This window comes from Crotalus tigris, unplaced genomic scaffold (assembly GCF_016545835.1).
Source record: "Crotalus tigris isolate CLP2741 ecotype Arizona unplaced genomic scaffold, ASM1654583v1 scf7180000020321.186885, whole genome shotgun sequence".
NCBI lineage: Eukaryota > Metazoa > Chordata > Lepidosauria > Squamata > Viperidae > Crotalus > Crotalus tigris.
Genome location: NW_024097962.1, coordinates 98,308 through 121,871, shown reverse-complemented (window position 1 = coordinate 121,871; position 23,564 = coordinate 98,308). Strand labels below are relative to the sequence as shown.

The window sequence follows — 23,564 nt, the reverse complement described above, 5'->3', positions numbered from 1 at the left end:
AAATGAAGAGACATCCCAGCAGGGAGGCTCCAGGATGAAAGGCGGGATATAACCCTAATAAGAAAAACCCAATAAATCAGTGGTTCTCAACCTGTGGGTCGGGACCCCATTTGGGGTCAAACGACCATTTCACGGGGGTCGCCAAACAACGCAGTCCGCCATTTTTTCCCCCTTTTCCTTAGCTGTGCTACTCCCTTTTATTCTATTGGCTTTTGAAAGCCAATAGAATAGACTCTCTTGAATAGAGTCTAATTCTATTGGCTTTCAAAAGCCAATAGGAATTGTCCAGGCTGTCTCTGCCCTGCTGAGCCTGCCAAAAGTCCCATTCTGCAAATGGTGCTGCACCAGTTGAGTAGTCCTCGACTTACGACCGGTTGAGTAGTCCTCAACTTACGACCGGTTGGGGGTCGCGGCATTAAAAAGGTCGAGAACCACTGCAGTAAATGGATTGGGAGCACCCACAAAATTCTCTTCCCCCTCCCCCCACTCCAGCAATCTCGAATATTGTTGCATTTGCCGGAGAAAGCACACCGCACACTGATTCTGCTTGATTCTCCTGGAAGCTGTATCTTCTTCTCAAACCCTGTTTCTGGAAGATTTGGTGGCGCTTATGACTCTCGGGGCAAAAATGTGGAGAGTCGAGTATTCTGGCTAGGAGGCTGAGGGAGACTTGGTGGCCAGGGATCAGAAAGGGCCGGTGATCCCTGTCTTACAGGAACCGATCAGAGAACTTCGATTAGAACGAGCTACCCTTAGATCACTAGAGCTTTAGAAGCTCAATTTTGTAGGCACTCCCAAGGGCTCTTGATACGCTCTGGATGAGCATCCTAAATTCCTAGCCTATTCCCAGCGAATCTACCATAGGGGATCCTTGAATCTTCCTCTCCAACTGAAAGGCCTCTGCAAAGCTCCAGGCATTTCTACAGATCCTCTCGCGTCCCTGGTTCTCATTGAGAAGTGAGATCGTTGCGCGGAACGGCGCTCTTTCCTTCTCACTCCAAGAATTCAAATGAAGGTCCGACGATGGCGTGAGCTGAAGATTCAAATCCAGTTCCCAGTCCCTCAAAGCAGGGCTGGCAAAAGAAGCCGCCGTCGGAAACATTGGACAACCACAATGGGCCAACACCCCCCAAAAACCCCCACGCACAGACAGTATTCTAATATCTAATGCAAAAGGAGTCCGTGTTCTACACAAATCTCTTTCCACAGTGATTTCTATCGTTTTTTTTCTGAAATCCTTCCACGATCAGGGCTTCTTTGTCCTTCTGCCCGTCCCTCACAAAAAAAAAAAAAAAAGAGTAATTTTCATACTCCTAGCACTTAAACCCATCTTCACCAGCATGGATTCTTTGATGTAAAGTAAGGGAATAGGCCCAACAGAAGCACTTTCCACATTCCAGGCATTTAAATGGCTTCTCTCCGGTGTGAATTCTTTGATGGCAGCTGAGGTATTTGCTGGTGCTAAAGCTCTTCCCGCACACCAGGCATTTATAAGCTTTATCCACAATGTGGATGCGCTGGTGGCAGGTCAGGTACCTGTTCGTGCTGAAGTTCTTTCCGCACACTAAGCACTTGTACGGCTTCTCGCCGGTGTGGATCCTCTGGTGCGAGGTGAGGCTGGTGCCTCGGCTGAAACTTTTCCCGCACTCCACGCATTTGAAGGGTTTCTCTCCCGTGTGCGTGATCTGGTGCAAGGTGAGGGAATTAGCCCAACAGAAGGTCTGTCCGCACTCTAAACATTTGTAAGGTTTCTCTCCGGTGTGGATCCTCTGATGGGACAGGATGTACTTGCTCGTCGTGAAGCTCTTCCCACACTCCAGGCATTTGTACGGCTTCTCCCCCAGGTGGATACTCTGGTGGGAAATCAGGCTCGTGCGTCTTCGGAAGGTTTTCCCGCACTCCAGGCATTTGAAGGGCTCCTCCCCCGTGTGGATTCTGCGATGCGACGTCAGGCACTGGCGCGTAATGAAGCCTTTCCCACAGTCCAAACACTGAAAGGGCTCCTCCCCTCGGTGAAGGCGCTGGTGGTAGCTGAGGCTGGTGCTGTGGACGAAGCGCTTCCCGCACTCGGCGCACTTGTACGGTTTCTCCCCCGTGTGGATCCTCTGGTGGGACATGAGGTATTGGCGGGTACTGAAATTCTTCCCGCACTCCGAGCAGCTGTGCGGCTTCACGCCAGTGTGACTCCGCTGGTGGTAAGTCAGGCTCGTCCGGTGACTAAACCTCTTGCCGCACTCCGGACACTTGTAGGGCTTCACGCCGGTGTGGTGCTGCCGGTGGTAAGTGAGGCTGGTGTTGTGGATGAACCTCTTCCCGCATTCTACGCATTTGTACGGCTTCTCCCCTGTGTGGATCCTCTGATGGGAGGAAAGGCTGGTGCTCCTGCTGAAGCTTTTCCCGCACACCAGGCATTTGAACGGCTTCTCCCCCGTGTGGACGATCTGGTGCAAGGTCAGGGAATTGGCCCAGCAGAAGGTCTCCCCACACTCCAGACACTTAAAGGGCTTCTCCCCGGTGTGGATCCTCTGGTGACACGCCAGGTATTGCCTCGTGCTGAAGCTCTTTCCGCACTTGGCGCACTTGAAGGGCTTCTCCCCGGTGTGAACGCGCTGGTGGCAGCCCAGGTACTGCCTGGTGCTGAAGCTCTTCCCGCACTCCAGGCATTTGTAGGGCTTCTTGGTGGTGTGGCTCTCCCAGTGGGTGATCAGGCTCGACTGGCAGTCAAAGGCTTTGCCGCACAGAAGGCACTGGCTCCATTCGATCCCGTCCTCTATTTTTTCACGGACCGGAAGCTCGTAGAATTCGGTGTTGTAAGAACTCGGAGATTCATCCTTCACTCTGCCGGCTTCAGTTTCTAGCCTCTGCTTGTCTTCCTTTTCGCTTCCAATTTTTCCGAACAATAGCTCACAGATTTCTCCATTTTCACTCTCTGGCCAGTCACTTCCTGGGAGGACGGAGAAAGGAAAAGACTTTTGGTGAATTATGAAATGAAGCCTGACATTCTGCATTTTTCATTCATTCATTCATTCAACCTACCTACCTACCTACCGTATATGCCAGCGTATTAGGCGACCCAGCATATAAGACGACCCCCGTCCTTGTCGCCGAGCCGCATTCCTAGAATGTCGTCTTATACGCCGGAAACTACCAGTATTTCCAGCGTATAAGACGACTCGGCGTATAAGACGACCCCCGTCTTTGGCGCCGAGTTTAGCGCTTCCAGAAGTCGTCTTATACGCCGGCATATACAGTACCTACCTACCTACATACCTATCTCCTAATCTCTCTCTCTCTCTCTCTCTCTCTGTGTGTGTGTGTGTATCTGTCTACATTCTAACCTAACCTAACCTTACTCTATCTGTCTGTCTGTCTGTCTGTCTGTCTCCTAATCTAATCTCTCTCTATATATGTGTGTGTGTCTACATTCTAATCTAATTAATCTAATTTAATCATCTATCTATCTACCTACCTACCTACCTTCTAATCTCTCTCTATCCTAATCTAATCTAATCTAATCTCTCTCTCTCTCACACATGTATGTATGTGTGTGTGTGTGTGTGTGTGTGTGTGTGTGTGTGTGTGTCTACAATGTAGTCTAATCTAATCAAATCGTATCTATCTGTCTGTCTGGCTCTACAATCTAATCTAAACTAATCCAATCCAATCCAATCCTATTCTATTCCTATTTCATCCCATCTCCTATCCTATCCTATCCTATCCTATCCTGTCCTGTCCTGTCCTGTCCTGTCCTGTCCTGTCCTGTCCTGTCCTATCCTATCCTATCCTATCCTATCCTATCCACCTTATTTTTCTTTCTTTAAACTATATTGTTCCCTGCCCTTTTTCTTTCCTCTAAGTGGAAACTTACCCAAAGAGGAGGCAATGCCACTGTTCTCTGCCATCACATCCCTGTGCAGGGCTCTTTGGTCTGGATCCAGCAGCGCCCACTCCTCCTCGGTGAAAGTCACAGAGACTTCCTCAAGCATCACCTAAAAAAGCAGCAAAGATCAGCTTCTTACATTTAAGGCAGCCCATTGCTTAGCAAAGTCCAATGGGTGATCTTGAGGATCCAGTGGGACTGAACAGGAGACAGCCTGGTCCTTGGGAAAGGGTTCTTTAGGGATATACAGGTAGTCCTCAACTTATGACCACAATCAAGCTTTCTGTGGCTAGGCAAGACAGTGGCTAAGTGAATTTTGCCCCTTCTTGGAGGTCATCTAGTCCAACCCCCTGCTCAGGCAGGAAACCCTATACCAGTGGTTCTCAACCTTTTTAATGCCGCGACCCCCAACCGGTCATAAGTCGAGGACTACTCAACTGGTGCAGCACTGTTTGCAGAATGGGACTTTTGGCGGGCTCAGCAGGGCAGAGACAGCCTGGACAATTCCTATTGGCTTTTGAAAGCCAATAGAATTAGACTCTATTCAGAGAGTCTATTCTATTGGCTTTCAAAAGCCAATAGAATAAAAGGGAGTAGCACAGCTAAGGAAAAGGGGGAAAAAAATGGGAACTGCGTTGTTTGGCGACCCCCGTGAAATGGTCGTTCGACCCCAAATGGGGTCCCGACCCACAGGTTGAGAACCACTGATCTAGAGAGTTGGTCTCTGAGAGAAGGCCACCTGAAGAGACTAGAAGCATTTGAAATGTGGATTTACAGGCGGCTGTTATGTATAAGCTGGGTTGACAAGATCAGAAATGAGGAGGTGATAAGCCACCTGGGAAAGCCAAGGGAAATCATCAAAACAATTAAAAAAACAAAAATTAGAATATTTCGGACATGGGACACTCAGAAAAATACAGCATACTCCATTTAATCCACCAGGGAAAGATGGAAGGCAAACGAGGTCCAGGCAGAAGAAGAACATCGTGGCTTCAAAATCTAAGGGACTGGTTTGGACAAAATTCAGCAGCACTTTTTTGTGCGGCTGCTGATAAAAACAGGATCGCCAGCGTCCGATAACGGATATGGCACAAGAAGAAGAAGAATGCTGTGCTGACACTTTGTTCCACAAATAAAGACTTTTTAGGATAAACAATGCCTGACAGTTCTTTGAAGCGTTTCGTTAGTCGGAACTTTGACACCAAGGAGATGAGGCCCAAGTTATCTTTCCGAGAGAATTATTCCCTTACCTGATCCAGCTGTGCAGAAGGGAGGTTACATCCAGTGGCCAGTTGTGGTTCACCCCCTGGGAGAGAGAGAGAAGAAGATGCAAGGATGATTGACATCTGGGATGTGGAAGGCAAACTCAGGTTCTGCAATGCAGGTAGAAAGTGTGGATGTGTGAAGTTTGCTGAAAGGTGGCTGACTGGAAACCTTTCAAGGACATTCTAGAGGGTGTGAAGAAGATAGCAGACGGTTCTCATGACAAAGAATTTGTTTACATGAGCTACATGGCTATCGGGGGGAGGGGTTGTTTGGCTGGGGATGTGATTGTTATATGCTATGGTTTGATGCCTTGGGACTTTAGAGTTAGTTTCCCTTCCCTTCTGTAGCCCAAGGTTTCTTATCTTAACTAATCCGCACACACATTCTTTCTCCTCCCCTCCCAGCATCATCTAATTTAGGGTTAGAGTTAGGTTAGGGTTAGGCTTATACAGAGAGTGGCTGCCTCTTCATATTTTGTCAGAGTAAGAACATCCAATCTTAGCAGCGTTGACGCTTGGATTCAGAAGAACTTTTCTCCTGTCAGACATGGTGGCGAACCTATGGCACGCGTGCCACAGGCAGCATATGGAGGTGTCTCTGGTGGCACACGAGCCATTGCTGGGCCGAGCTGCTCCTTCCTCTTCTCCGCGCATGCGCAGTCTGGGAATAGGCAAGAGGCTAAAAAACAGACATGTCAAACATGTCAAACAAGGACCAGGGGCCGTATGCGGCCCGCGAAGTGGTTTCACGGGGCCCGCGAAGCCATCCTGGAAATAGTGAGGGAACGGCCCCCTCTGCCTTGGCCGTGGCCCAGACCAGCCGGGAGCCAATGTACAATTTTGTGGTAGCCATCTTGGCACTTGCCCCAGTGGACCATGCCTTGGCACTTGCCCCAGTCTTACCCCCTTCTGCCAGAGGGGGTAATGTGATCCGGCTCAGCCTGTGACGTGGCCACGTTCGGCCTGTCCTGCAAGGTCATTTCCGATGGCATGGCTCAATGCCTTCTCTTCCCAACAAAAGATTGGCCCAACCAGCAGGGGGGGGGTGCCAAGTCCTGCCAAGCCCTTAAAAAGGGGGGCTTTGATGGACCCTGGTGACAGAGGACACTGTTATGCAGCCCAATTGCCGCTGTTTGCCAGCTCCTCTGCCTGCAGACAAGCGAAAAACCAAGACCCGATTCACATGTTGCAGGTAAAAAAAAAACAAAAAAACCCCCTGAAACCCAAGTTAGCAAAAGACGACCGCTGCATTCACACGATATGACCTGCCTGAAGACAGAAATCACATTATGGCTTACTGGGGAACTTGGATTGCCCGCCCTCTCCCCCAGATTAACATCTTCCCCACCATAGAGTGAGAAAGGGCAATCAGAACCTCAATTTTACCTCTATGACAGACATGTCAAACACAAGGCCCGGGGGCCGGATGCGGCCCGCGAAGTGGTTTCATGTGGCCCGCGAAGCCATCCTGGAAACAGTGAGGGAACGGCCCCCTCTGCCTTGGCCGTGGCCCAGACCAGCCGGGAGCCAATGTACAATTTTGTGGTAGCCATCTTGGCACTTGCCCCAGTGGACCATGCCTTGGCACTTGCCCCAGTCTTACCCCCTTCTGCCAGAGACCCTCAGATCTGTCCCACTCCTGCCCAGCCCCCCCATAGGCACCCTTGACGTGAATGATGTAGAACTGGTCACACCCACCCAATAGGCCACACCCACTCCATCCATGCCCACCCAGTAGTCTGCACCCACTCTGGCCACACTTACCCCCCCCCCCCGGGCAACTGCAATGCTGATGCAGCCCTCAGTGAAATTGAGTTTGACACTCCTGCTATAAAAGGAGCAACTTTCTGCGGAAGCAACTTTTGCTGCAGACAGCTTGAGAGCGAGCATGAGTCAGAGTGGACAGCGAGCGAGTGAGCGAGCACAAGCTGACAGCTCGGTGGCCACGCCCACTCGGTGGCCACGCCCACCCGGCACCTGGCGATGCATAACTGGGTTTTGAGTTGCAGTTTGGGCACTCGGTCTCTAAAAGGTTCGCCACCACTGGCCTATACCATGCCATATATTTAACAAATCAGTAAGCTTTTCAAACACGAAAATAATCCTGGACTTTTTCATTTGGATATTTGAGCTGGAGGTTGACACCATCCCAGTTTGCCCTAGAAAGCTTCTGTATCTGACGGGGTTCAAGAATCTGGTTTCCTCTATCCTTGTGGTGATTTCTCGTCAGCCAGTGGACCCGGCAGATGAGTCTGAGGAATCAGAGGAGGGGTCTGGAGTGACATCAGAGTCAGACGAAGGCTCTGAGGAGCTCCAAGACTTACAGTCGGACTAGGAGCCTGGCCCCTCTACTCGCGCTCAGGCTGAGACACAGCTGTGCTGGGAGTCTGAGTTGGGACAGTGATGAATCACAGCTGGGAGATATCCAGGATGCACGAAAACGCCGGCAAGAAAAGAGAGTAGGACAGAGGGATGCAATGGGGCGGCTCCAAAGGCAAAGGAGAAGGCATTAGAAAGCCACGCCTTGGCTGCATAATAAAAGGGAAGATGTGGGAGGTGCTGGTTGTCGAAGGCAACCGTTCGTGCTGAGGATCCAGTTTCTGTGGACTGTGTTCGCTTGCCTTGGACACTGACTTAGGTCTGTGAACAATAAAAGGGGATTGGTTTTTTTCCCTACGGTTCCAGCCTGCTTGTTTGGGAGAGGGGTTTCTCCTTGTGAGCTTAACAAGGATTCACATAGGCTGGGACAGAACAATCCTGGTCCAGTATCTTCACCCATACCCCACCCTGAGGATCCGAGAGAGGGATAGTTTAGGTTCCACGGAGAGCTTCTGCTGTTTAAGGGGACCAGGACTTGATTCTCCCTACCTCTAGTCCAGCCCCTTCTCTCCCACACGGCCTCTCCCCACAATATGAGAATCCAGGGTTCTCCAAAGGTTCCATAATTGGGCAAACATGTTTTAAACCCCCCCCCCCCATTTATGTCTTTTGTTTCGAGGGGTTTGAAGGGCCAAAACCTGCAAAGATTTAAAAGCGCAGGTAGACTCTGACTTATGACCACCACTGACCCCAACATTTCTATTTCTAAGTGGGAGAGCTGTTAAGCGAATCCCTGCAGTTCTTAAGTTAGTAACGCGACTGTTAAGTGTCGTAGGTCACTTTTTTCAGTGTTGGTGTAACTTTGAACGGCCTCTAGATCAGGGGTGTCAAACTCAATTTCATTGAGGGCCACGTCAGCTGCCCTCGGTGGGGCCGGGTGGGTGTGGCCAGGGTGGGCGTGGATGGAGTGGGTGTGGTGTGGCCAACTCTACATCATTCGCGTCAAGGGTGCCTGTGGGGGCCTGGGTAGGAGTGGGACAGATCTGAGGGTCTCTGTCAGAAAGGGGAGGGACCAGGGCAGAGCCCACCAAGCCGGATATGTGAAGTAGGCGAGGGCCATTTGCTGGCCACTTCCAAGCGATGGTGCATTTCTTCATTCCTCACAAAGAGTGACACCTCTCCAGCATGCACCCAGGGGGCGGGGCCTACACAGCAGGGGCTGGTTCCTCACTGTTTCTAGACAGCCTTGTGGAGCTAAGACTGAATGCGTTTCAGCATAGATGGCCACCACAAAATTGTACATTGGCTCCCGGCCGGCTGGCCTGGGCCAGGGCCAAGGCAGCGGGGGCCGTTCCCTCACTGTTTCCAGGATGGCTTCACGGGCCACATGAAACCACTTCGCGGGCCGCATCCGGCCCCCGGGCCTTGTATTTGACACGTCTGCTCTAGATGAACTGTTGTTAAGTTGAGGATTACCTGTAGTGTTTTTTCAACCTTGGCAACTTTAAAGAGGAGTGGACACTCCTAGTGTTTGCCAACCAGCATTCTGGATTCATCATTCTATGCTGACTGGGGAATTCTGGGAGTTGAAGTCCGTTCCTCTTACAAGTCGTCAAGCTTGAAACACACCAATCTAAGCCAACCCGACAAAATACATTTAATTCCTCGTCATCCATGTTTTCTGTCTGGGAAAACGGCATTCCGTGATCGGCTGCATTTGCCCTGATAGCTTTTTATGATTCCGACTGCCTTACCACAACAGCCTTTTAGTGACAGCCCTCACAAAATGGGCCCCAAATTCCAAAGAGTTGCCTAACCCAGGTTTACGTTTGCCTTGACTCAAAACTAGAGTCGGTATATTTTAGTTATGCCTACCATCAAAAGGCAACACCGAAAAATAGCCTCCAAGCACTTACCTAACGTAATGGCTACCTTGTCCACTTCTTGCTTGATCCGCCTTAAGGGGGGCTTTGGATGAGGCCTGGGTGGGTTTTTTCCTACCCTGGGAGGATTGGTGGGTTCCGTCACAACTCGGTCCTCCAACGGAAAAAGAAAACAATAAACCCCAATGAGCAAAGAGAAAGACGAAAAAGAAATAGCAGAAAAGGAGAGGGGGGGAGTCTGGATGAATATTAACCATTAATATTGTAACTTGTATGCAGGCAGTCCTCAACTTAGCAACAAAATTGAGCCCAAAATTTCTGACGCTAAGCAAGACAGTTGCTAAGTGAGTTTTGCTCCATTTTATGACTTTTCTTGCCACGGTGGTGAAGGGTTAAGTTAGTCATGAGGTTGTTAAGTGAATCTGGCTTCCCCATGGACTTTGCTGGTCCGAAGGTGGCCAAAAGGGATCCCGTGACCCCGGGACACTGAAACCGTCATAAATATGAGTCAGTTGCCAAAACCACATTTTGATCATGGGGATGCTGCAACGGGTGTAGGTGTGAAAAACGGTCGTAAGTTTTTCCAGTGCTGTGGTAACTTCAAACAGTCATAAACAAATAGTCGTAAGTCAAGGACTACCTGTAATCATATGGGCAAGGGAATTTGGTTCCTGGACCCCCAACATGACAGTTTTTAACAGAGGTAAGATTGCAGGCAGAAAAACGCCAGCTAGTGTTCTTGCAAGTGTTGTGTGGTGTTTGTGTTTTCCTAAAGTCAGAGCAGGTAAAAACCTAGGAAAGGGCTATATTGGTCCCTGACAATAATAGAATAAAATAGAATAGAATAGAATAGAATAGAATAGGGATGAAATAGGAATAGAATAGAATAGAATAGAACAGGGATGAAATAGGAATAGAATAGAATAGAACAGGGATAAAATAGGAATAGAATAGAATAGAACAGGGATAAAATAGGAATAGAATAGAATAGAATAGAACAGGGATGAAATAGGAATAGAATAGAATAGAACAGGGATGAAATAGGAATAGAATAGAATAGAATAGAACAGGGATAAAATAGGAATAGAATAGAATAGAACAGGGATAAAATAGGAATAGAATAGAATAGAATAGAATAGAATAGAATAGAACAGGGATGAAATAGGAATAGAATAGAATAGAATAGAATAGAACAGGGATGAAATAGGAATAGAATAGAATAGAATAGAATAGAATAGAACAGGGATAAAATAGAAATAGAATAGAATAGAACAGGGATGAAATAGGAATAGAATAGAATAGAACAGGGATAAAATAGGAATAGAATAGAATAGAATAGAATAGAATAGAACAGGGATAAAATAGGAATAGAATAGAATAGAATAGAATAGAACAGGGATGAAATAGGAATAGAATAGAATAGAATAGAATAGAACAGGGATAAAATAGGAATAGAATAGAATAGAATAGAATAATAAAGCTGGAAGAGACCTTGGAGGTCCTCCAGTCCAGCCCCTGCTCAAGCAGGAGAACCTATACCATCTCAGACAAGTGACTGTCCAGTCTCTTCTTACAAATCTCCAGTGATGGAGCGCCCGCGATTTCTGGAGGCAAGCTGGTCCACTGCTTAATTGTCCTCACTGTTAGGAAGTTTCTCCTTAATTCCAGGTTGCTTCTTTCTTTGATCAGTTTCCAACCATTGTTTCTTGTCCTGCCCTCTGGTGCTTTGGAGAAAAATTTGACCCCCTTTTCTTTGTGGAAGCCTCTCAAATACTGGAATACAGCTATCATGTCACCTCTATTTCTTCTTTTCTTTAGACTAGCCGAACCCAAGTCCTGCAGCCTTTCTTCATATGTTTTAGTCTCCAGGCCTTGGATCATCTTAGTTGCTCTTCTCTGAACGTTTTTCAAGATCTCAGCATCTTTTTTGTAGTATGGTGACCAAAATTGCCTGCAGTATTCCAGGGGTGGTCTTACTAGGGTTTTATAAAACGATACTAATACTTCTTGTGATCTTGATTCTATGCCTCTGTTTATGCGACCCAGGATTATATTAGCTCTTTTGGCTGCCGCTGCACATTGCTGGCTCATAGTCAAACGATCGCCCATTATAATGAGAATGATTTTTTCTTCCTTAGGAAGACAATTTTTTAAGGATGGAGTACAGGCTAGTCCTTGACTTACGACCATCCAATTAGCAACCGTTCAAAATTACAATGGACTCCGTAAAAGCTACTTACAACTCGGACTCCAACATCCAGCCTCCCCACTGTGGTCACGTGATCGTATTTGGGACACTTAGCAACTAGACTACATTCATGGCCGTTTACAAAAGTTCCCCAGTCTTGTTTACCTTAATTTGCAACATTTTTGCTGGAAACCAGCTCCATTATGGTCTGTAAGTGGACGACTACCTATAACAGGGATGGCGAACCTTTTAGAGACCGAGTGCCCAAACTGCAACCCAAAACCCACTTATGTATCGTTGGGTGCCGGGTGGGCATGGCCCATTGGGTGAGTGTGGCCAATTAGGTGGGCGTGGCCCAGTGGATAGGCATGGCTGCGGTGGTAACGGCAGACTGGGGGGGACTAAAAAGTTCAACCAATCAATCCAACTTTGCGAGATCCTTTTTTTCCCCGTGAGGAAATTGATTGATTGATTGAACCTTTTTTTTTTTTTTTTGCACACAGCGGTGGAGGCCTAAAACGAAAAGGTTTTATAAAACCCAGCTGAAGGCCTAGGACTGGGGCGATGGCACCCGTGCCCACAGAGAGGGCTCTGAGTGCCGCCTCTGGCACCCGTGGCACAGGTTCGCCACGACGGACCTATAATTTCAATTTTCACTGATAAATGAGCAGAAAGGAAGACTCTGGGTCAGGGGTAGGCAACCTCGGCTCTTTTATGACTCGTGGACTTCAACTCCCAGAATTCCTGAGCCAGCATGGGAGAACTATGGCCCCCTCATGACTCGTGGACTTCAACTCCCAGAATTCCTGAGCCAGCATGGGGGAACTATGGCCCCCTCATGACTCGTGGACTTCAACTCCCAGAATTCCTGAGCCAGCATGGGGGAACTATGGCCCCCTCATGACTCGTGGACTTCAACTCCCAGAATTCCTGAGCCAGCATGGGGGAACTATGGCCCCCTCATGACTCGTGGACTTCAACTCCCAGAATTCCTGAGTCAGCATGGCTCAGCTTGGAAACCTCTCCCTTTCCCCTCAGCATGGCTGGCTCAGGAATTCTGGGAGTTGAAGTCCATGAGTCATAAAAGAGCCGAAGTGGCCTACCCCTGCTCTGGGTGATAAAAATAAACAATAGATTAAATGGGCCGCCAGCCTCCTAGGACTATAAATACAGAAATAAATAGTAAACTAACAAAATGAGATGAGTAGTAGTCCTCAACTTACAACGGTTCATTTAGTGACCATTTGAAGTTACAACAGCATTAAAAAAAGTGACTTGTGACCAGTTTTCATACTCACGACTGTTGCAGCATTCCCCCCCCCCCCCATGGACACGTGATCAAAATTCAGATGCTTGGCAACTGACTCATATTTATGACGGTTGCAGTGTCCCGGGGTCATGTGATCCTCTTTTGCGACTTTCTGACAAGCAAAGTCAATGGGGAAACCGGATTCACTTAACAACCGTGTGACTAACTTAGCAACGGCAGGGATTCACTTACTGACAGTGGCAAGAAAGGTCATAAAATGGGGTAATATTCACTTAACTGTCTCGCTTAAGTGACAGAAATTGACTTTCTGTACAAATTGCAATGAGCAGAAAGTGGCTGAGGGATGCTCAAGCGAACCATCTCACGGCCCTGTTCTCTTGATATACATGGCTTCTATTGTTTTATCTATATATAAAATAGAAAGAGAAACAGAAATGGGAAATTAGGGGAAGGAAAAATAAAGGGGGGAAAGAAAATGTGAGGTTCCAGGCACAGTACAAGATAGAAACACTCCAGCCTCAACGTTTGCTTTTAGACATTAGTATATAACTAGTCATTTCTGTAACAACAAGTCTGTCTAATCGTCAAAGACAAAGTCAAAGTTTCATTTTTGTTTTATTACAAGCACAAAATGCAGAAGTGATATCCAAATGAACATCGTAGTGAAGTATATTATCCTCTTTGAATAAAACAATCAATTTAACTATTTCTGCTTTTATCTTCCTTGCTGTGGTAATAATATGCATTTCTATTTGCAGCTAGTAATCTTTATAAGCTATCACCATTTGTATTAACAAGGTTCGCTGTATTCTTTCAGATTCTTTGACCTTACACGGAAAAGTAATCTTTTTTTTTCATCTTTTTTTAAAATGCTAAGCTTATGATTTACGATGAATGTATTTTTACGATGACTATGATCATGATTTACCACTTATTGCTTTTATGTACACTGAGAGCTTATGCACTGGAGACAAATTTCTTGTCCAATCACACATGGCCAATAAAGAATTCTATTCTATTCTATTCTATTCTATTCTATTCTATTCTATTCTACTCTATTCTATTCCTTATTCTATTCTATTCATTCTATTCTACTCTACTCTATTTGTATTCTATTCTATTCTATTCTATTCTATTCTATTTGTATTCTATTCTATTTGTATTCTATTCTATTCTACTCTATTTGTATTCTATTCTATTCTATTCTATTTCCATATTCTGTTCTGTTCTATTCTATTAATTCTATTCTACTCTACTCTCTTATTCTACTCTATTTGTATTCTATTCTACACTATTTGTATTCTATTCTATTTCCATATTCTGTTCTGTTCTATTCTATTAATTCTATTCTACTCTACTCTATTTGTATTCTATTCTACTCTATTCTATTTTCCATATTCTGTTTTGTTCTATTCTATTCTATTAATTCTATTCTACTTTATTCTACTCTATTTGTATTCTGTTCTACTCTATTTGTATTCTATTCTATTCTATTCTATTCTATTCTACTCTATTTTCCATATTCTGTTCTGTTGTTCTGTTTTACTCTACTCTACTCTTATTCTACTCTACTCTACTCTAATTCTACTCTACTCTACTCCACTCTATTCTATTCTTTAATCACATTTCTTAAATCAAAATGTTCTAATACGTCTTTTTCTTTTAACTTCTTAACATACATACTTCGAAGTTCAGTGTTAAATTTAAGTTCCCTCCCTCCATGCTACCCTCAGAGAATACCGGCCCTGCTCTCACCTGCTGCCTTTTCTCCTCCGCCTGGCTTAGCAAGAAGCCTTCGGCCAAGGCCACCGCCTGGGAGCTGGTCTCCGCCTTACATTCCCGCACCCAGTTCTTCATCTCCGGGGGCAGGACGGCCAGGAACTGCTCGAGGATCACCAGGTCTAGCATCTCAGCCTTTGAACGCTTCTCTGGCTTCAGCCACTGGTGGCAAAGATCGTGGAGCTGGCTGCAAAGCTCGCGGGGACCCTTGGCGTCCTGATAGGCAAACTGCCGGAAGTGTTCTCGCTGGACGTCGGAGCCAGGCATGTTCTTGACTCTCTGCACCCCTGTCTCACCAGGTTCTCCACTGCTTGATCCCTGAAGAGGACAAGGGGTGTTTTGGGCCTTGGGGGAGGCCTCCAATTTCTTCTCCAATCTGTGATCCGGCTCAGCCTGTGACGTGGCCACGTTCGGCCTGTCCTGCAAGGTCATTTCCGATGGCATGGCTCAATGCCTTCTCTTCCCAACAAAAGATTGGCCCAACCAGCAGGGGGGGGGTGCCAAGTCCTGCCAAGCCCTTAAAAAGGGGGGCTTTGATGGACCCTGGTGACAGAGGACACTGTTATGCAGCCCAATTGCCGCTGTTTGCCAGCTCCTCTGCCTGCAGACAAGCGAAAAACCAAGACCCGATTCACATGTTGCAGGTAAAAAAAAAACAAAAAAACCCCCTGAAACCCAAGTTAGCAAAAGACGACCGCTGCATTCACACGATATGACCTGCCTGAAGACAGAAATCACATTATGGCTTACTGGGGAACTTGGATTGCCCGCCCTCTCCCCCAGATTAACATCTTCCCCACCATAGAGTGAGAAAGGGCAATCAGAACCTCAATTTTACCTCTATGACAGACATGTCAAACACAAGGCCCGGGGGCCGGATGCGGCCCGCGAAGTGGTTTCATGTGGCCCGCGAAGCCATCCTGGAAACAGTGAGGGAACGGCCCCCGCTGCCTTGGCCCTGGCCCAGGCCAGCCAGGAGCCAATGTACAATTTTGTGGTAGCCATCTTGGCACTTGCCCCGGTGGACCATGCCTTGGCACTTGCCCCAGTCCCACCCCCTTCTGGCAGAGATCTGCCCCACTCCTGCCCAGGCCCCCATAGGCACCCTTGACGCAAATGGTGTAGAACTGGTTATGCCCACCTAGTAGGCCACACGCACTCCATCCATGCCCACCCAGTAGGCTGCACCCACTCTGGCCACACCCACCCGACCCCCCAGGGCAACCGCAAAGTGGTTTCACGTGGCCCGCGAAGCCATCCTGGAAACAGTGAAGGAACGGCCCCCGCTGCCTTGGCCCTGGCCCAGGCCGGCCGGGAGCCAATGGACAATTCTGTGGTGGCCATCTATGCTGAAACGCATTCAGTCTTAGCTCCATAAGCCTCCCCCCTGCATGGTCTGAGAGGAACAGCGAAGTACCTCTAGTGGACCATGCCTTAGCACTTGCCCCGGTCCCACCCCCTTCTGCCAGCGACCCTCAGATCTGTCCCACTCCTGCCCAGGCCCCCCATAGGCACCCGTGATGCGAATGATGTAGAACTGGCCATGCCCTCCCAGTAGGCTGTACCCACTCTGGCCACACACCCCCCCAGGGCAACCGCAATGCTGATGCGGCCCTCAGTGAAATTGAGTTTGACACCCCTGTTCTAAGATATGGGGAGTCTTCGGATCACGGCCGGTCATTTTATGAACCTTCGGAGTTACGACAGCTGCGTTAAGAGTTGTGTAAAATGTCCCTCCACACTGCAGTCACAGGACGCTTGGCAACCAGCTCACCTTTAGGACCAGATGCAGTTTCCCATGCTCACCTGACCATGATTTATGACATGTTTTGCCAGTTTCTGGCCAAAAAACAAAAAAAAAAACCCCACAACTATTTGGAAGATTAGACTATACGATTCACTTAACAACCACCAGAAAAAAAGTAGAAAAAATGGTTCTAGTCAGGTAAGTGCCTTGACTCACAACCATGCCCACCCAGTAGGCCACAACCACTCCATCCATGCCTACCCAGTAGGCTGCACCCACCCTGGCCACACTCACCTAGCCCCCTGAGGGCAACCGCAATGTTGATACGGCCCTCAATAAAATTGAGTTTTGACACCCCTGCTCTACAACAATTTTGAGAGGTAACCTTGACTAAAAGAAGACCGCTTCAGACCCCTAAAGACCTTTCATGACTAAAAGGGGACCAAAACCTGCATTTCACCATTCTTAGTCTGCCCCTTTCCCCGTCAACGCTGCAAATATTGTATATTCTTGCTTTTGACAATATGTAGAATTGTCTGGTAATTATGGGGTTAATACAGAGCAGAAGGGGGGGTTGGGGGTAAAGCCCAGGAAAGAAAGAGGAAGAAAACATTTGACCTTCACACTAATTGGATAATGTGAGATATGACTGCTAATTTAGGGAGGAACATGCTGATAATTTAACTGCTCAGAGGAAGAGAACTTAGATCAGCGGTTCTCAACCTGTGGGTCGGGACCCCATTTGGGGTCGAACGACCATTTCATGGGGGTCGCCAAACCAGGCTGTCCGCCATTTTTTCCCCCTTTTCTTTGGCCACGCCCCTGGCACCCGGTGATGTATAAGTGGTTGGGGGTCACCACAACATGGGGAACTGTATTATGGGGTTGCGGCATTAGAAAGGTTGAAAACCACTGACTTAGATCCTAGCATCCCTCCGTTGTGCCTGTGCTGACATTTTGTAACAATAAAAGACTTTTAGGAAAATAAATGCCTGGAAGTTCTTTGGAATGTTTCATTAGCCGGAACCACAACACCCCCCTTGTCCTGCGCTGGCTCTGGGGATGAAGGAAGGGGAACTATCCAAGGATAGGTACCTCTGAGAGCTATCCCCACCCGCTTCAAATGCAACTCTTGGCACATTTTCCTGCTCCACTTTTAAGGAACAAATATCTGTATGTACATACTTTAAGGCAGGGGTCCTTAAACCTGTGGCCCATTTGGAATCGGGCTATGCAAACAGTGGGTATATCAAGCTTGAAGAAACTTCATACTGCTTCAGCAAGTTCTGTTTCTTGGCTTGCCCACAGGCCCAAGGGGAATGGGGGAAGAATATAATGTGTATATAATGTGCAGCTGTGGAGCTGCTAAGCCTGAGAGCCAAGATCATTCAAGGTTTGTTTTTCCGAGACCAGAAGATTCTTTCTCATAATAATTGTCTGAAGCTTAATTGGGTAATGTGACCTGTGCTTTCGGGGGGGGGGAAGGGAGTTTCTATACTTTTAATATACTGATTTGGCACCAATTTAGCGAGAGCTGGTTTTCTATTCATCAGTACCGATATGCTGTGCTCAATAAAGTTTTGCATTAGAGATTGGAATGTATCAGCTGTGTTTACTTTGTTGGGATCATCAGTCGGAACCTTGACAGGGCGAGCACGCATGTGAGTGTGCAGCTCCACCTGCATGAGCAGCAGGCGTGTGCACGCGCAAAGCTCCATTTGTGCAAGTGGCATACCTGCACGCCTGCCGCTTGTGCAGATCGAGCTGCGCACGCCCACCACTCGCACGGAACCAGCCCCTCTCCCCATCACCACTGCCTCTGGTTCACAAAGCCAGCAAGATTGGGAACCACTGTTTTAAGATACAAATGTATGTGCAAAATAGGTGACAAGTAAGAAGAGTCAGTGAAAAAGGGCTGAAATGCCTTTACACCCACACACAAAGTATGAGGAACAAACAGGGTGAATGAGAAATCCAAGCACATGAGGGCAGATACCATATTGTTGCCATTAGGAAACTTGGTTGGATGAAACCCATAAATGGAATATATAGCCAGAGGGATTTAAATTGTTTAAAAGAAACAGACCTAATATAAGAAATAACTACCTCTCGACAGAAATACAGTAGAACAATGATGAAAACTGTCTTAAATGCATTTGGGTAAATACAAAAGAAAAAAAAAAACAATGACATTGCTGTAGGCCAGTGGTTCTCAACCTGTGGGTCGGGACCCCATTTGGGATCGAACGACCATTGCACGGGGGTTACCAAACAACACAGTCCGCCATTTTTTTCCCCTTTTCCTTAGCTGTGCTACTCCCTTTTATTCTATTGGCTTTTGAAAGCCAACAGAATAGACTCTCTTGAATAGAGTCTAATTCTATTGGCTTTCAAAAGCCAATAGGAATTGTCCAGGCTGTCTCTGCCCTGCTGAGCCCACCAAAAGTCCCATTCTGCAAGCGGTGCTGCACCAGTTGAGCAGTCCTCAACTTACGACCTGTGAGTAGTCCTAGACTTATGACCGGTTGGGGGTCGCGGCATTAAAAAGGTTGAGAACCACTGCTGTAGGCCATCCAACCAAACAGAAAATAGATGAACTTTTTGCTAGTCAGTTAACTAAGGTATGTAGGAAGCACATAATAATAGTAATAGGGGACTTCAACTACCCTGACATCAACTGGGAGACAAACTCTGCACCAAGTGGAAGATCAAACAGATTCTTGACAAACCTAGCAGACAATTTTATCTCCCAAAAAGTAGAGAAGGGAACTAGAGGGTCAATCATACTGGAATTAATTTTCACTAACAGAGATGAAATGATAGAAGGCATTGAAGTTACAGGAACCTGGGGTGGGGGAGAGTGGCCATGCAATATTGGAATTCAACATTATGCACAAACAAGCAACAGAACAGTCAGACTACAGTCTTGGACTTTAAAGGATCTGATTTCAATAAACCCAGAGAGAACTTGGGAAGGATTCCACAGATGAGAATCTTGAGGGGGGAAAACAACGCAAGAAGCTTGGGAAAAGTTGAAAAGTGAGATTATAAAAACCCAGTCTAGCACAATTCCAGTGAAGAAAGAAAAATAAGAGATCTCAAAGAAAACCCCCACCCCCAGCATGGCTGCACAAAGAACTCTCTGATAAACTGAACGACAAAAAGGACAAGTATAAAAAGTGGAAAGAAGAGCACATAACTAAGGCAGAAGATCAGCAGATAGCCTGCAAAGATGAAGTCATAAAATTTAAGGCTCAAAATGAACTAAAGTCAAAAATAACAAACAAAAACCCCTTCTTTCAACATGTAAAAAAGAAGGAAAAAAAATCAAGGAAACGATTGGTCCATTAATGGGAGAAAATGGCAAGAAAGTGATGAGCAGCAGAGAGAAAGCAGAACTGCTTAACTTGTTTTTTGCATCTGTCTTTATACAAAAACAACAACAACAGACCAACCTATAACAAAATAATAATACTGCAAATGCAAATTAGCAATACAAGTCAAAATAAGCAAGAAAATGGTAAGAGAACGCCTATTCAACTCTAGGTGAATTCAAATCACTTCTAAGACCAGATGGTCCATCAGTGGGTGAAAGTGGCAAGAAGGTGACAAGCAACAGGGAGAAAGCAGAACTATTTAACACACGTTTTTTTGCATCTGTCTTTACACAAAGGGAAAAAACAAACCAACCTATCAAAAATAGTGCCATAAAAAACAGAACAGAAAAAACAAGTTAAGATAGGCAAGAATATGGTAAATGAGCACCTGTCCAGCCTAGACAAGTTCAAATCAACAGGACCAGAGGGATTACACCCCAAGGTTCTGAAGGAACTGGCAGACGTGATCTCAGAATAACTGAAACATATTTTTCAAAGATCCTGGAGCACGGGGGAACTTCCAAATGACTGGAAAAGAGCTGATGTGGTTCCCATGTTCAAAAAAAGGGGAAAAAATAGATCCAGGAAACTACAGATCTATCAGCCTGACCTCAATACCTGGAAAGATTCTGGAAAATGTAATCAAGCAACTAATCTGCGAACACCCAGAGGTAAACAAAGCCAGAAGCCAACATGGGTTTGTCAAAAACAGATCATGCCAGATAAATCTTGTTGCATTCTTCGACAATGTGACAAAATTAACGAAAAGCCACTTTCTTCAGAATTTGGGGGTGTCAAGCACCTGGTCCTGGTGATTTGAGTGGACAGGGGCTCCCTTATTATTTTTCTTGTTTATTTTGACTTCTGCTCCTAATCAGCATCTTACAGTATTTTTAGTTTTTTTGATAGGTTTAAAAATATCTTGCACTAAGCCAGGGGTAGGCAACCATGGCTCTTTTATGACTCGTGGACTTCAACCCCCAGAATTCCTGAGCCAGCCATGGCTCAGCTTGGAAACCTCTCCCTTTCCCCTCAGCATGGCTGGCTCAGGAATTCTGGGAGTTGAAGTCCATGAGTCATAAAAGAGCCAAGGTTGCCTACCCCTGCACTAAGCCCTTCAACTTTAGAAAAATTGTCATTTTATGTTATACTTGCTCTCTGCCGGCAATCCTTGACTTACAACAGTTCATTTAGTGACCGTTCAAAGTTACAACGGCACTGAAAAATGTGGTGCATGACCGTTTTTTCAGTTACAAATTTTGCAGCATCCCCATGGTCACACGATCAAAGTCAGACCCTTGGCAACTGACCCACACTTATGACGGCTGCAGTGTCCCGGGGTCACGCGATCACTTTTTGCGACCTTCTGACAAGCAAAGTCAATGGGGAGGCCCAGATTCACTTAACAACTGTTATTAATTTAACAAGTGCAATGATTCACTTAACAACTATGGCGAGAAAGGTGGTAAAATGGAGCAAAACTCACTGAACAAATGTCTCGCTTAAGGACAGAAATGTGGGGGCTAAATTGTGATTGTTAAGTCGAAAGCTACCTGTCCTGGGAAATATTTCTTTTGAAAGGAAACCAATGAAAAGTATGCACATATATGGGTGTGGAAATCTGCACACAACCAAGCAACCCTCACATAATTTCAGCGGATCAGCTCAGGCTAGTTGCAAGCTTTCCACCCATTAGACTCCACCCGATAGAAAAACCTGAACTTAAATCTCTCCTTCATATCAATCAAAGCTTAGATTTCTTCACTCTTAGCGGTGTGAGAGGGGAAATTCCTTCATCCATAAGAGTGAAAGGAGAAAAAAAAAAAACCTCCCAATTTTGAGCCTTTCGCCAGAAATCTTTAAAATAAAGGAAAAGGCAAAAAGCTGACCTCCAGTTCAGCTTGATGCCTAAGCGACATTGTGGGCACCACAATGCTATTCTTTTGTCAACTGTGCAGAAATGGTTCCAGAATAACTTCCCTCACGGTTCGTCTTTTTTTTTCCTTCTCAAGATAAAAGTCGTTGCCGGAGCTGGGATCCCCTGGTGGTCTCCCTGTCAAATCTGAGAGGCCAGAGTGGGGGATTGGCAAAGTGGTCCGACTCTAAACAGGGAGACCCAGCGTCTGGCCCCCTCTCAGCCACAGAGACACTCTAGGTCAGTGTTTCTCAACCTTGACAATTTTAAGGCATGTGGACTTCAACTCCCAGAATTCCACAGCCAGCAATGCTGGCTGTGGAATTCTGGGAGTTGAAGTCCACATGCCTTAAAATGGTCAAGGTTGGGAAACACTGCTCTAGGTCCATGTTTCTCAACTCGGGCCACTTAAAGATGAGTGGACTTCAATTCCCAGAATTCCCCAGCCAGCATAACTGGCTGGGGAATTCTAGGAGTTGAAGTCCACCCATCTTAAAATGGCCCGTGTTAAAGGTCAGTGTTTCTCAACCTGCGCGACCTGACTCGTCAGTGTTTCTCAACCTGGGCCACTTTCAGATTTGTGGACTTCAATTCCCAGAATTCCCCAGCCAGAATAAGCTGGCTGAGGAATTCTGGGAGTTGAAGTCTACCCCTTTTAAAGTGGTCCAGGTTGAAAAACACTGCTTTAGGTGGTTTGGGGCCAGTTCCTCTCCACCTCCCAGGACTGTAACTACTATGGCGTAAATTAGAGGAGGGGGCCTTATGTAACCCCCCCCCTCCCCTCCAATCCCACCCCCTCCAACCTCCCAATGGATAAGCACCCACCCAAAACCCGAAGCCCCGTTAACTTTTCCCCAGCTCAATCCGGTTTACAAAACGGCTCCTTTGGACTCACTCACCCACCCACCCACCCAGCGCTCTTTCGAGACCCCCGATCGGGGGGGGGGGGTGGAACCAGCTATATAAAAAGCCACGCCTCCCTTCGGGGCTCCGCTTCTCCCTTTCCCATCCCAAGAGACGGAGGGAGTCTGGCGGGGGGGGGGGGGAGAGCGAGGCTGGGAAATGCAGCTGTAGCAGGCGCGCCAAAATAACAACCTCGGAGGGAGAAATTGCATGCAAAAGGGAGCAGAGATTTTTTTTGGGGGGGGGGGTCTTTGGGGGAGGGCACGGGATTTTCTCACCTGCTGTTTTCCCCTCTCCCCACCCCGTGCCCGCCCCCCCCCCATCACCAGGCCTCCTTGCATTGTCTCTCCAGGCACAGAGGGACCCCCGCCTGGTCTCCCCCCCCCCGCCCTGCTTCTGCAGCTCGATCCAGCCTCCCCCCCTCCTCCCAAATGCAAAGCTGAAGCTCCGGACTCACCGGCCCCCACCCTTCCGACGGGGAAACAAAGACCAGGGGAGACGCTTGAGCAGGAGGGCGGGGGCACCCCAGACTCAAACTCAGCCCCCAGCCGGCTCCCACCTCGCCCCACCCTTTTTTTGCATCCGATCTGTCCTTCCTCGCTTGCGGTTCCCCCCCCCCTCCTCCGGCGCTCCTGCCAGGGATAGGCTCGCCAGGCCGGATGGGGAGGTGGCTTGGCCGCGGAGGGCCCCCCCTCCCCAATTTTTGCTATCTCCTTCCTTCCTCTCTAGGAATCCCCTTTCTACGGTCTGTGTAACCCTTCAGAAGCCAAGAGGCAGATTTGGGGTGGAATGGGGGAGAAAGGGGGGGGAAGGAGAGGGAAAAGGAAGAGAAGAAAGCTTGGACATTTACACAGATTGAGGGGGAGGGGAAAAGATATGAGGATGTCAGAATCAGAAATAGAGCTGGTAGGGACCTTTGTCACGATATTAGCCTAAGATTGAAAATCAGGCTTTCAGAGGCTATATTTTTTCTGCTCTATGGAGTAGAGAGTTTATCAACAGAAGGCCACCTGAAGACAGAAGGCCACCTGAAGCATT

The 23,564-nt window shown here is 47.3% G+C and overlaps 1 protein-coding gene across 2 annotated transcripts; it reads right to left on the bottom strand.

Annotated features, from left to right (window-relative positions):
* Positions 1–318: 318 nt before the first annotated feature.
* On the bottom strand, positions 319–23,118 carry LOC120318608 (zinc finger protein 345-like). 2 transcript variants are annotated; one of them, XM_039366424.1, is made up of 6 exons: positions 22,984–23,118; positions 14,561–15,185; positions 9,381–9,501; positions 5,131–5,186; positions 3,869–3,989; positions 319–2,944 (listed from the first exon to the last, which is right to left on the bottom strand). In XM_039366424.1, the coding sequence occupies exons 2-6, from the start codon at positions 15,026–15,028 to the stop codon at positions 1,314–1,316; spliced, it is 2,397 nt and encodes a 798-aa protein (XP_039222358.1). In that variant the 5' UTR covers positions 15,029–15,185; positions 22,984–23,118; the 3' UTR covers positions 319–1,313. The 2 variants fall into 2 exon arrangements, with proteins under 2 accessions (XP_039222358.1, XP_039222360.1); XM_039366426.1 differs by having other exon boundaries at positions 14,561–15,305; positions 22,984–23,066.
* Positions 23,119–23,564: the final 446 nt, after the last annotated feature.

Bases quoted from the DNA above. Each gene is read 5' to 3' on its own strand.
- LOC120318608 (XM_039366424.1), bottom strand. From the start codon at position 15,028: ATGCCATCGGAAATGACCTTGCAGGACAGGCCGAACGTGGCCACGTCA. The intron at 9,502-14,560 runs GTGAGAGCAGGG...TTTCCGTTGGAG, and splicing joins CGGAGGAGAAAAGGCAGCAG to GACCGAGTTGTGACGGAACC. The intron at 5,187-9,380 runs GTAAGTGCTTGG...TCTCTCTCCCAG, and splicing joins CAAGGTAGCCATTACGTTAG to GGGGTGAACCACAACTGGCC.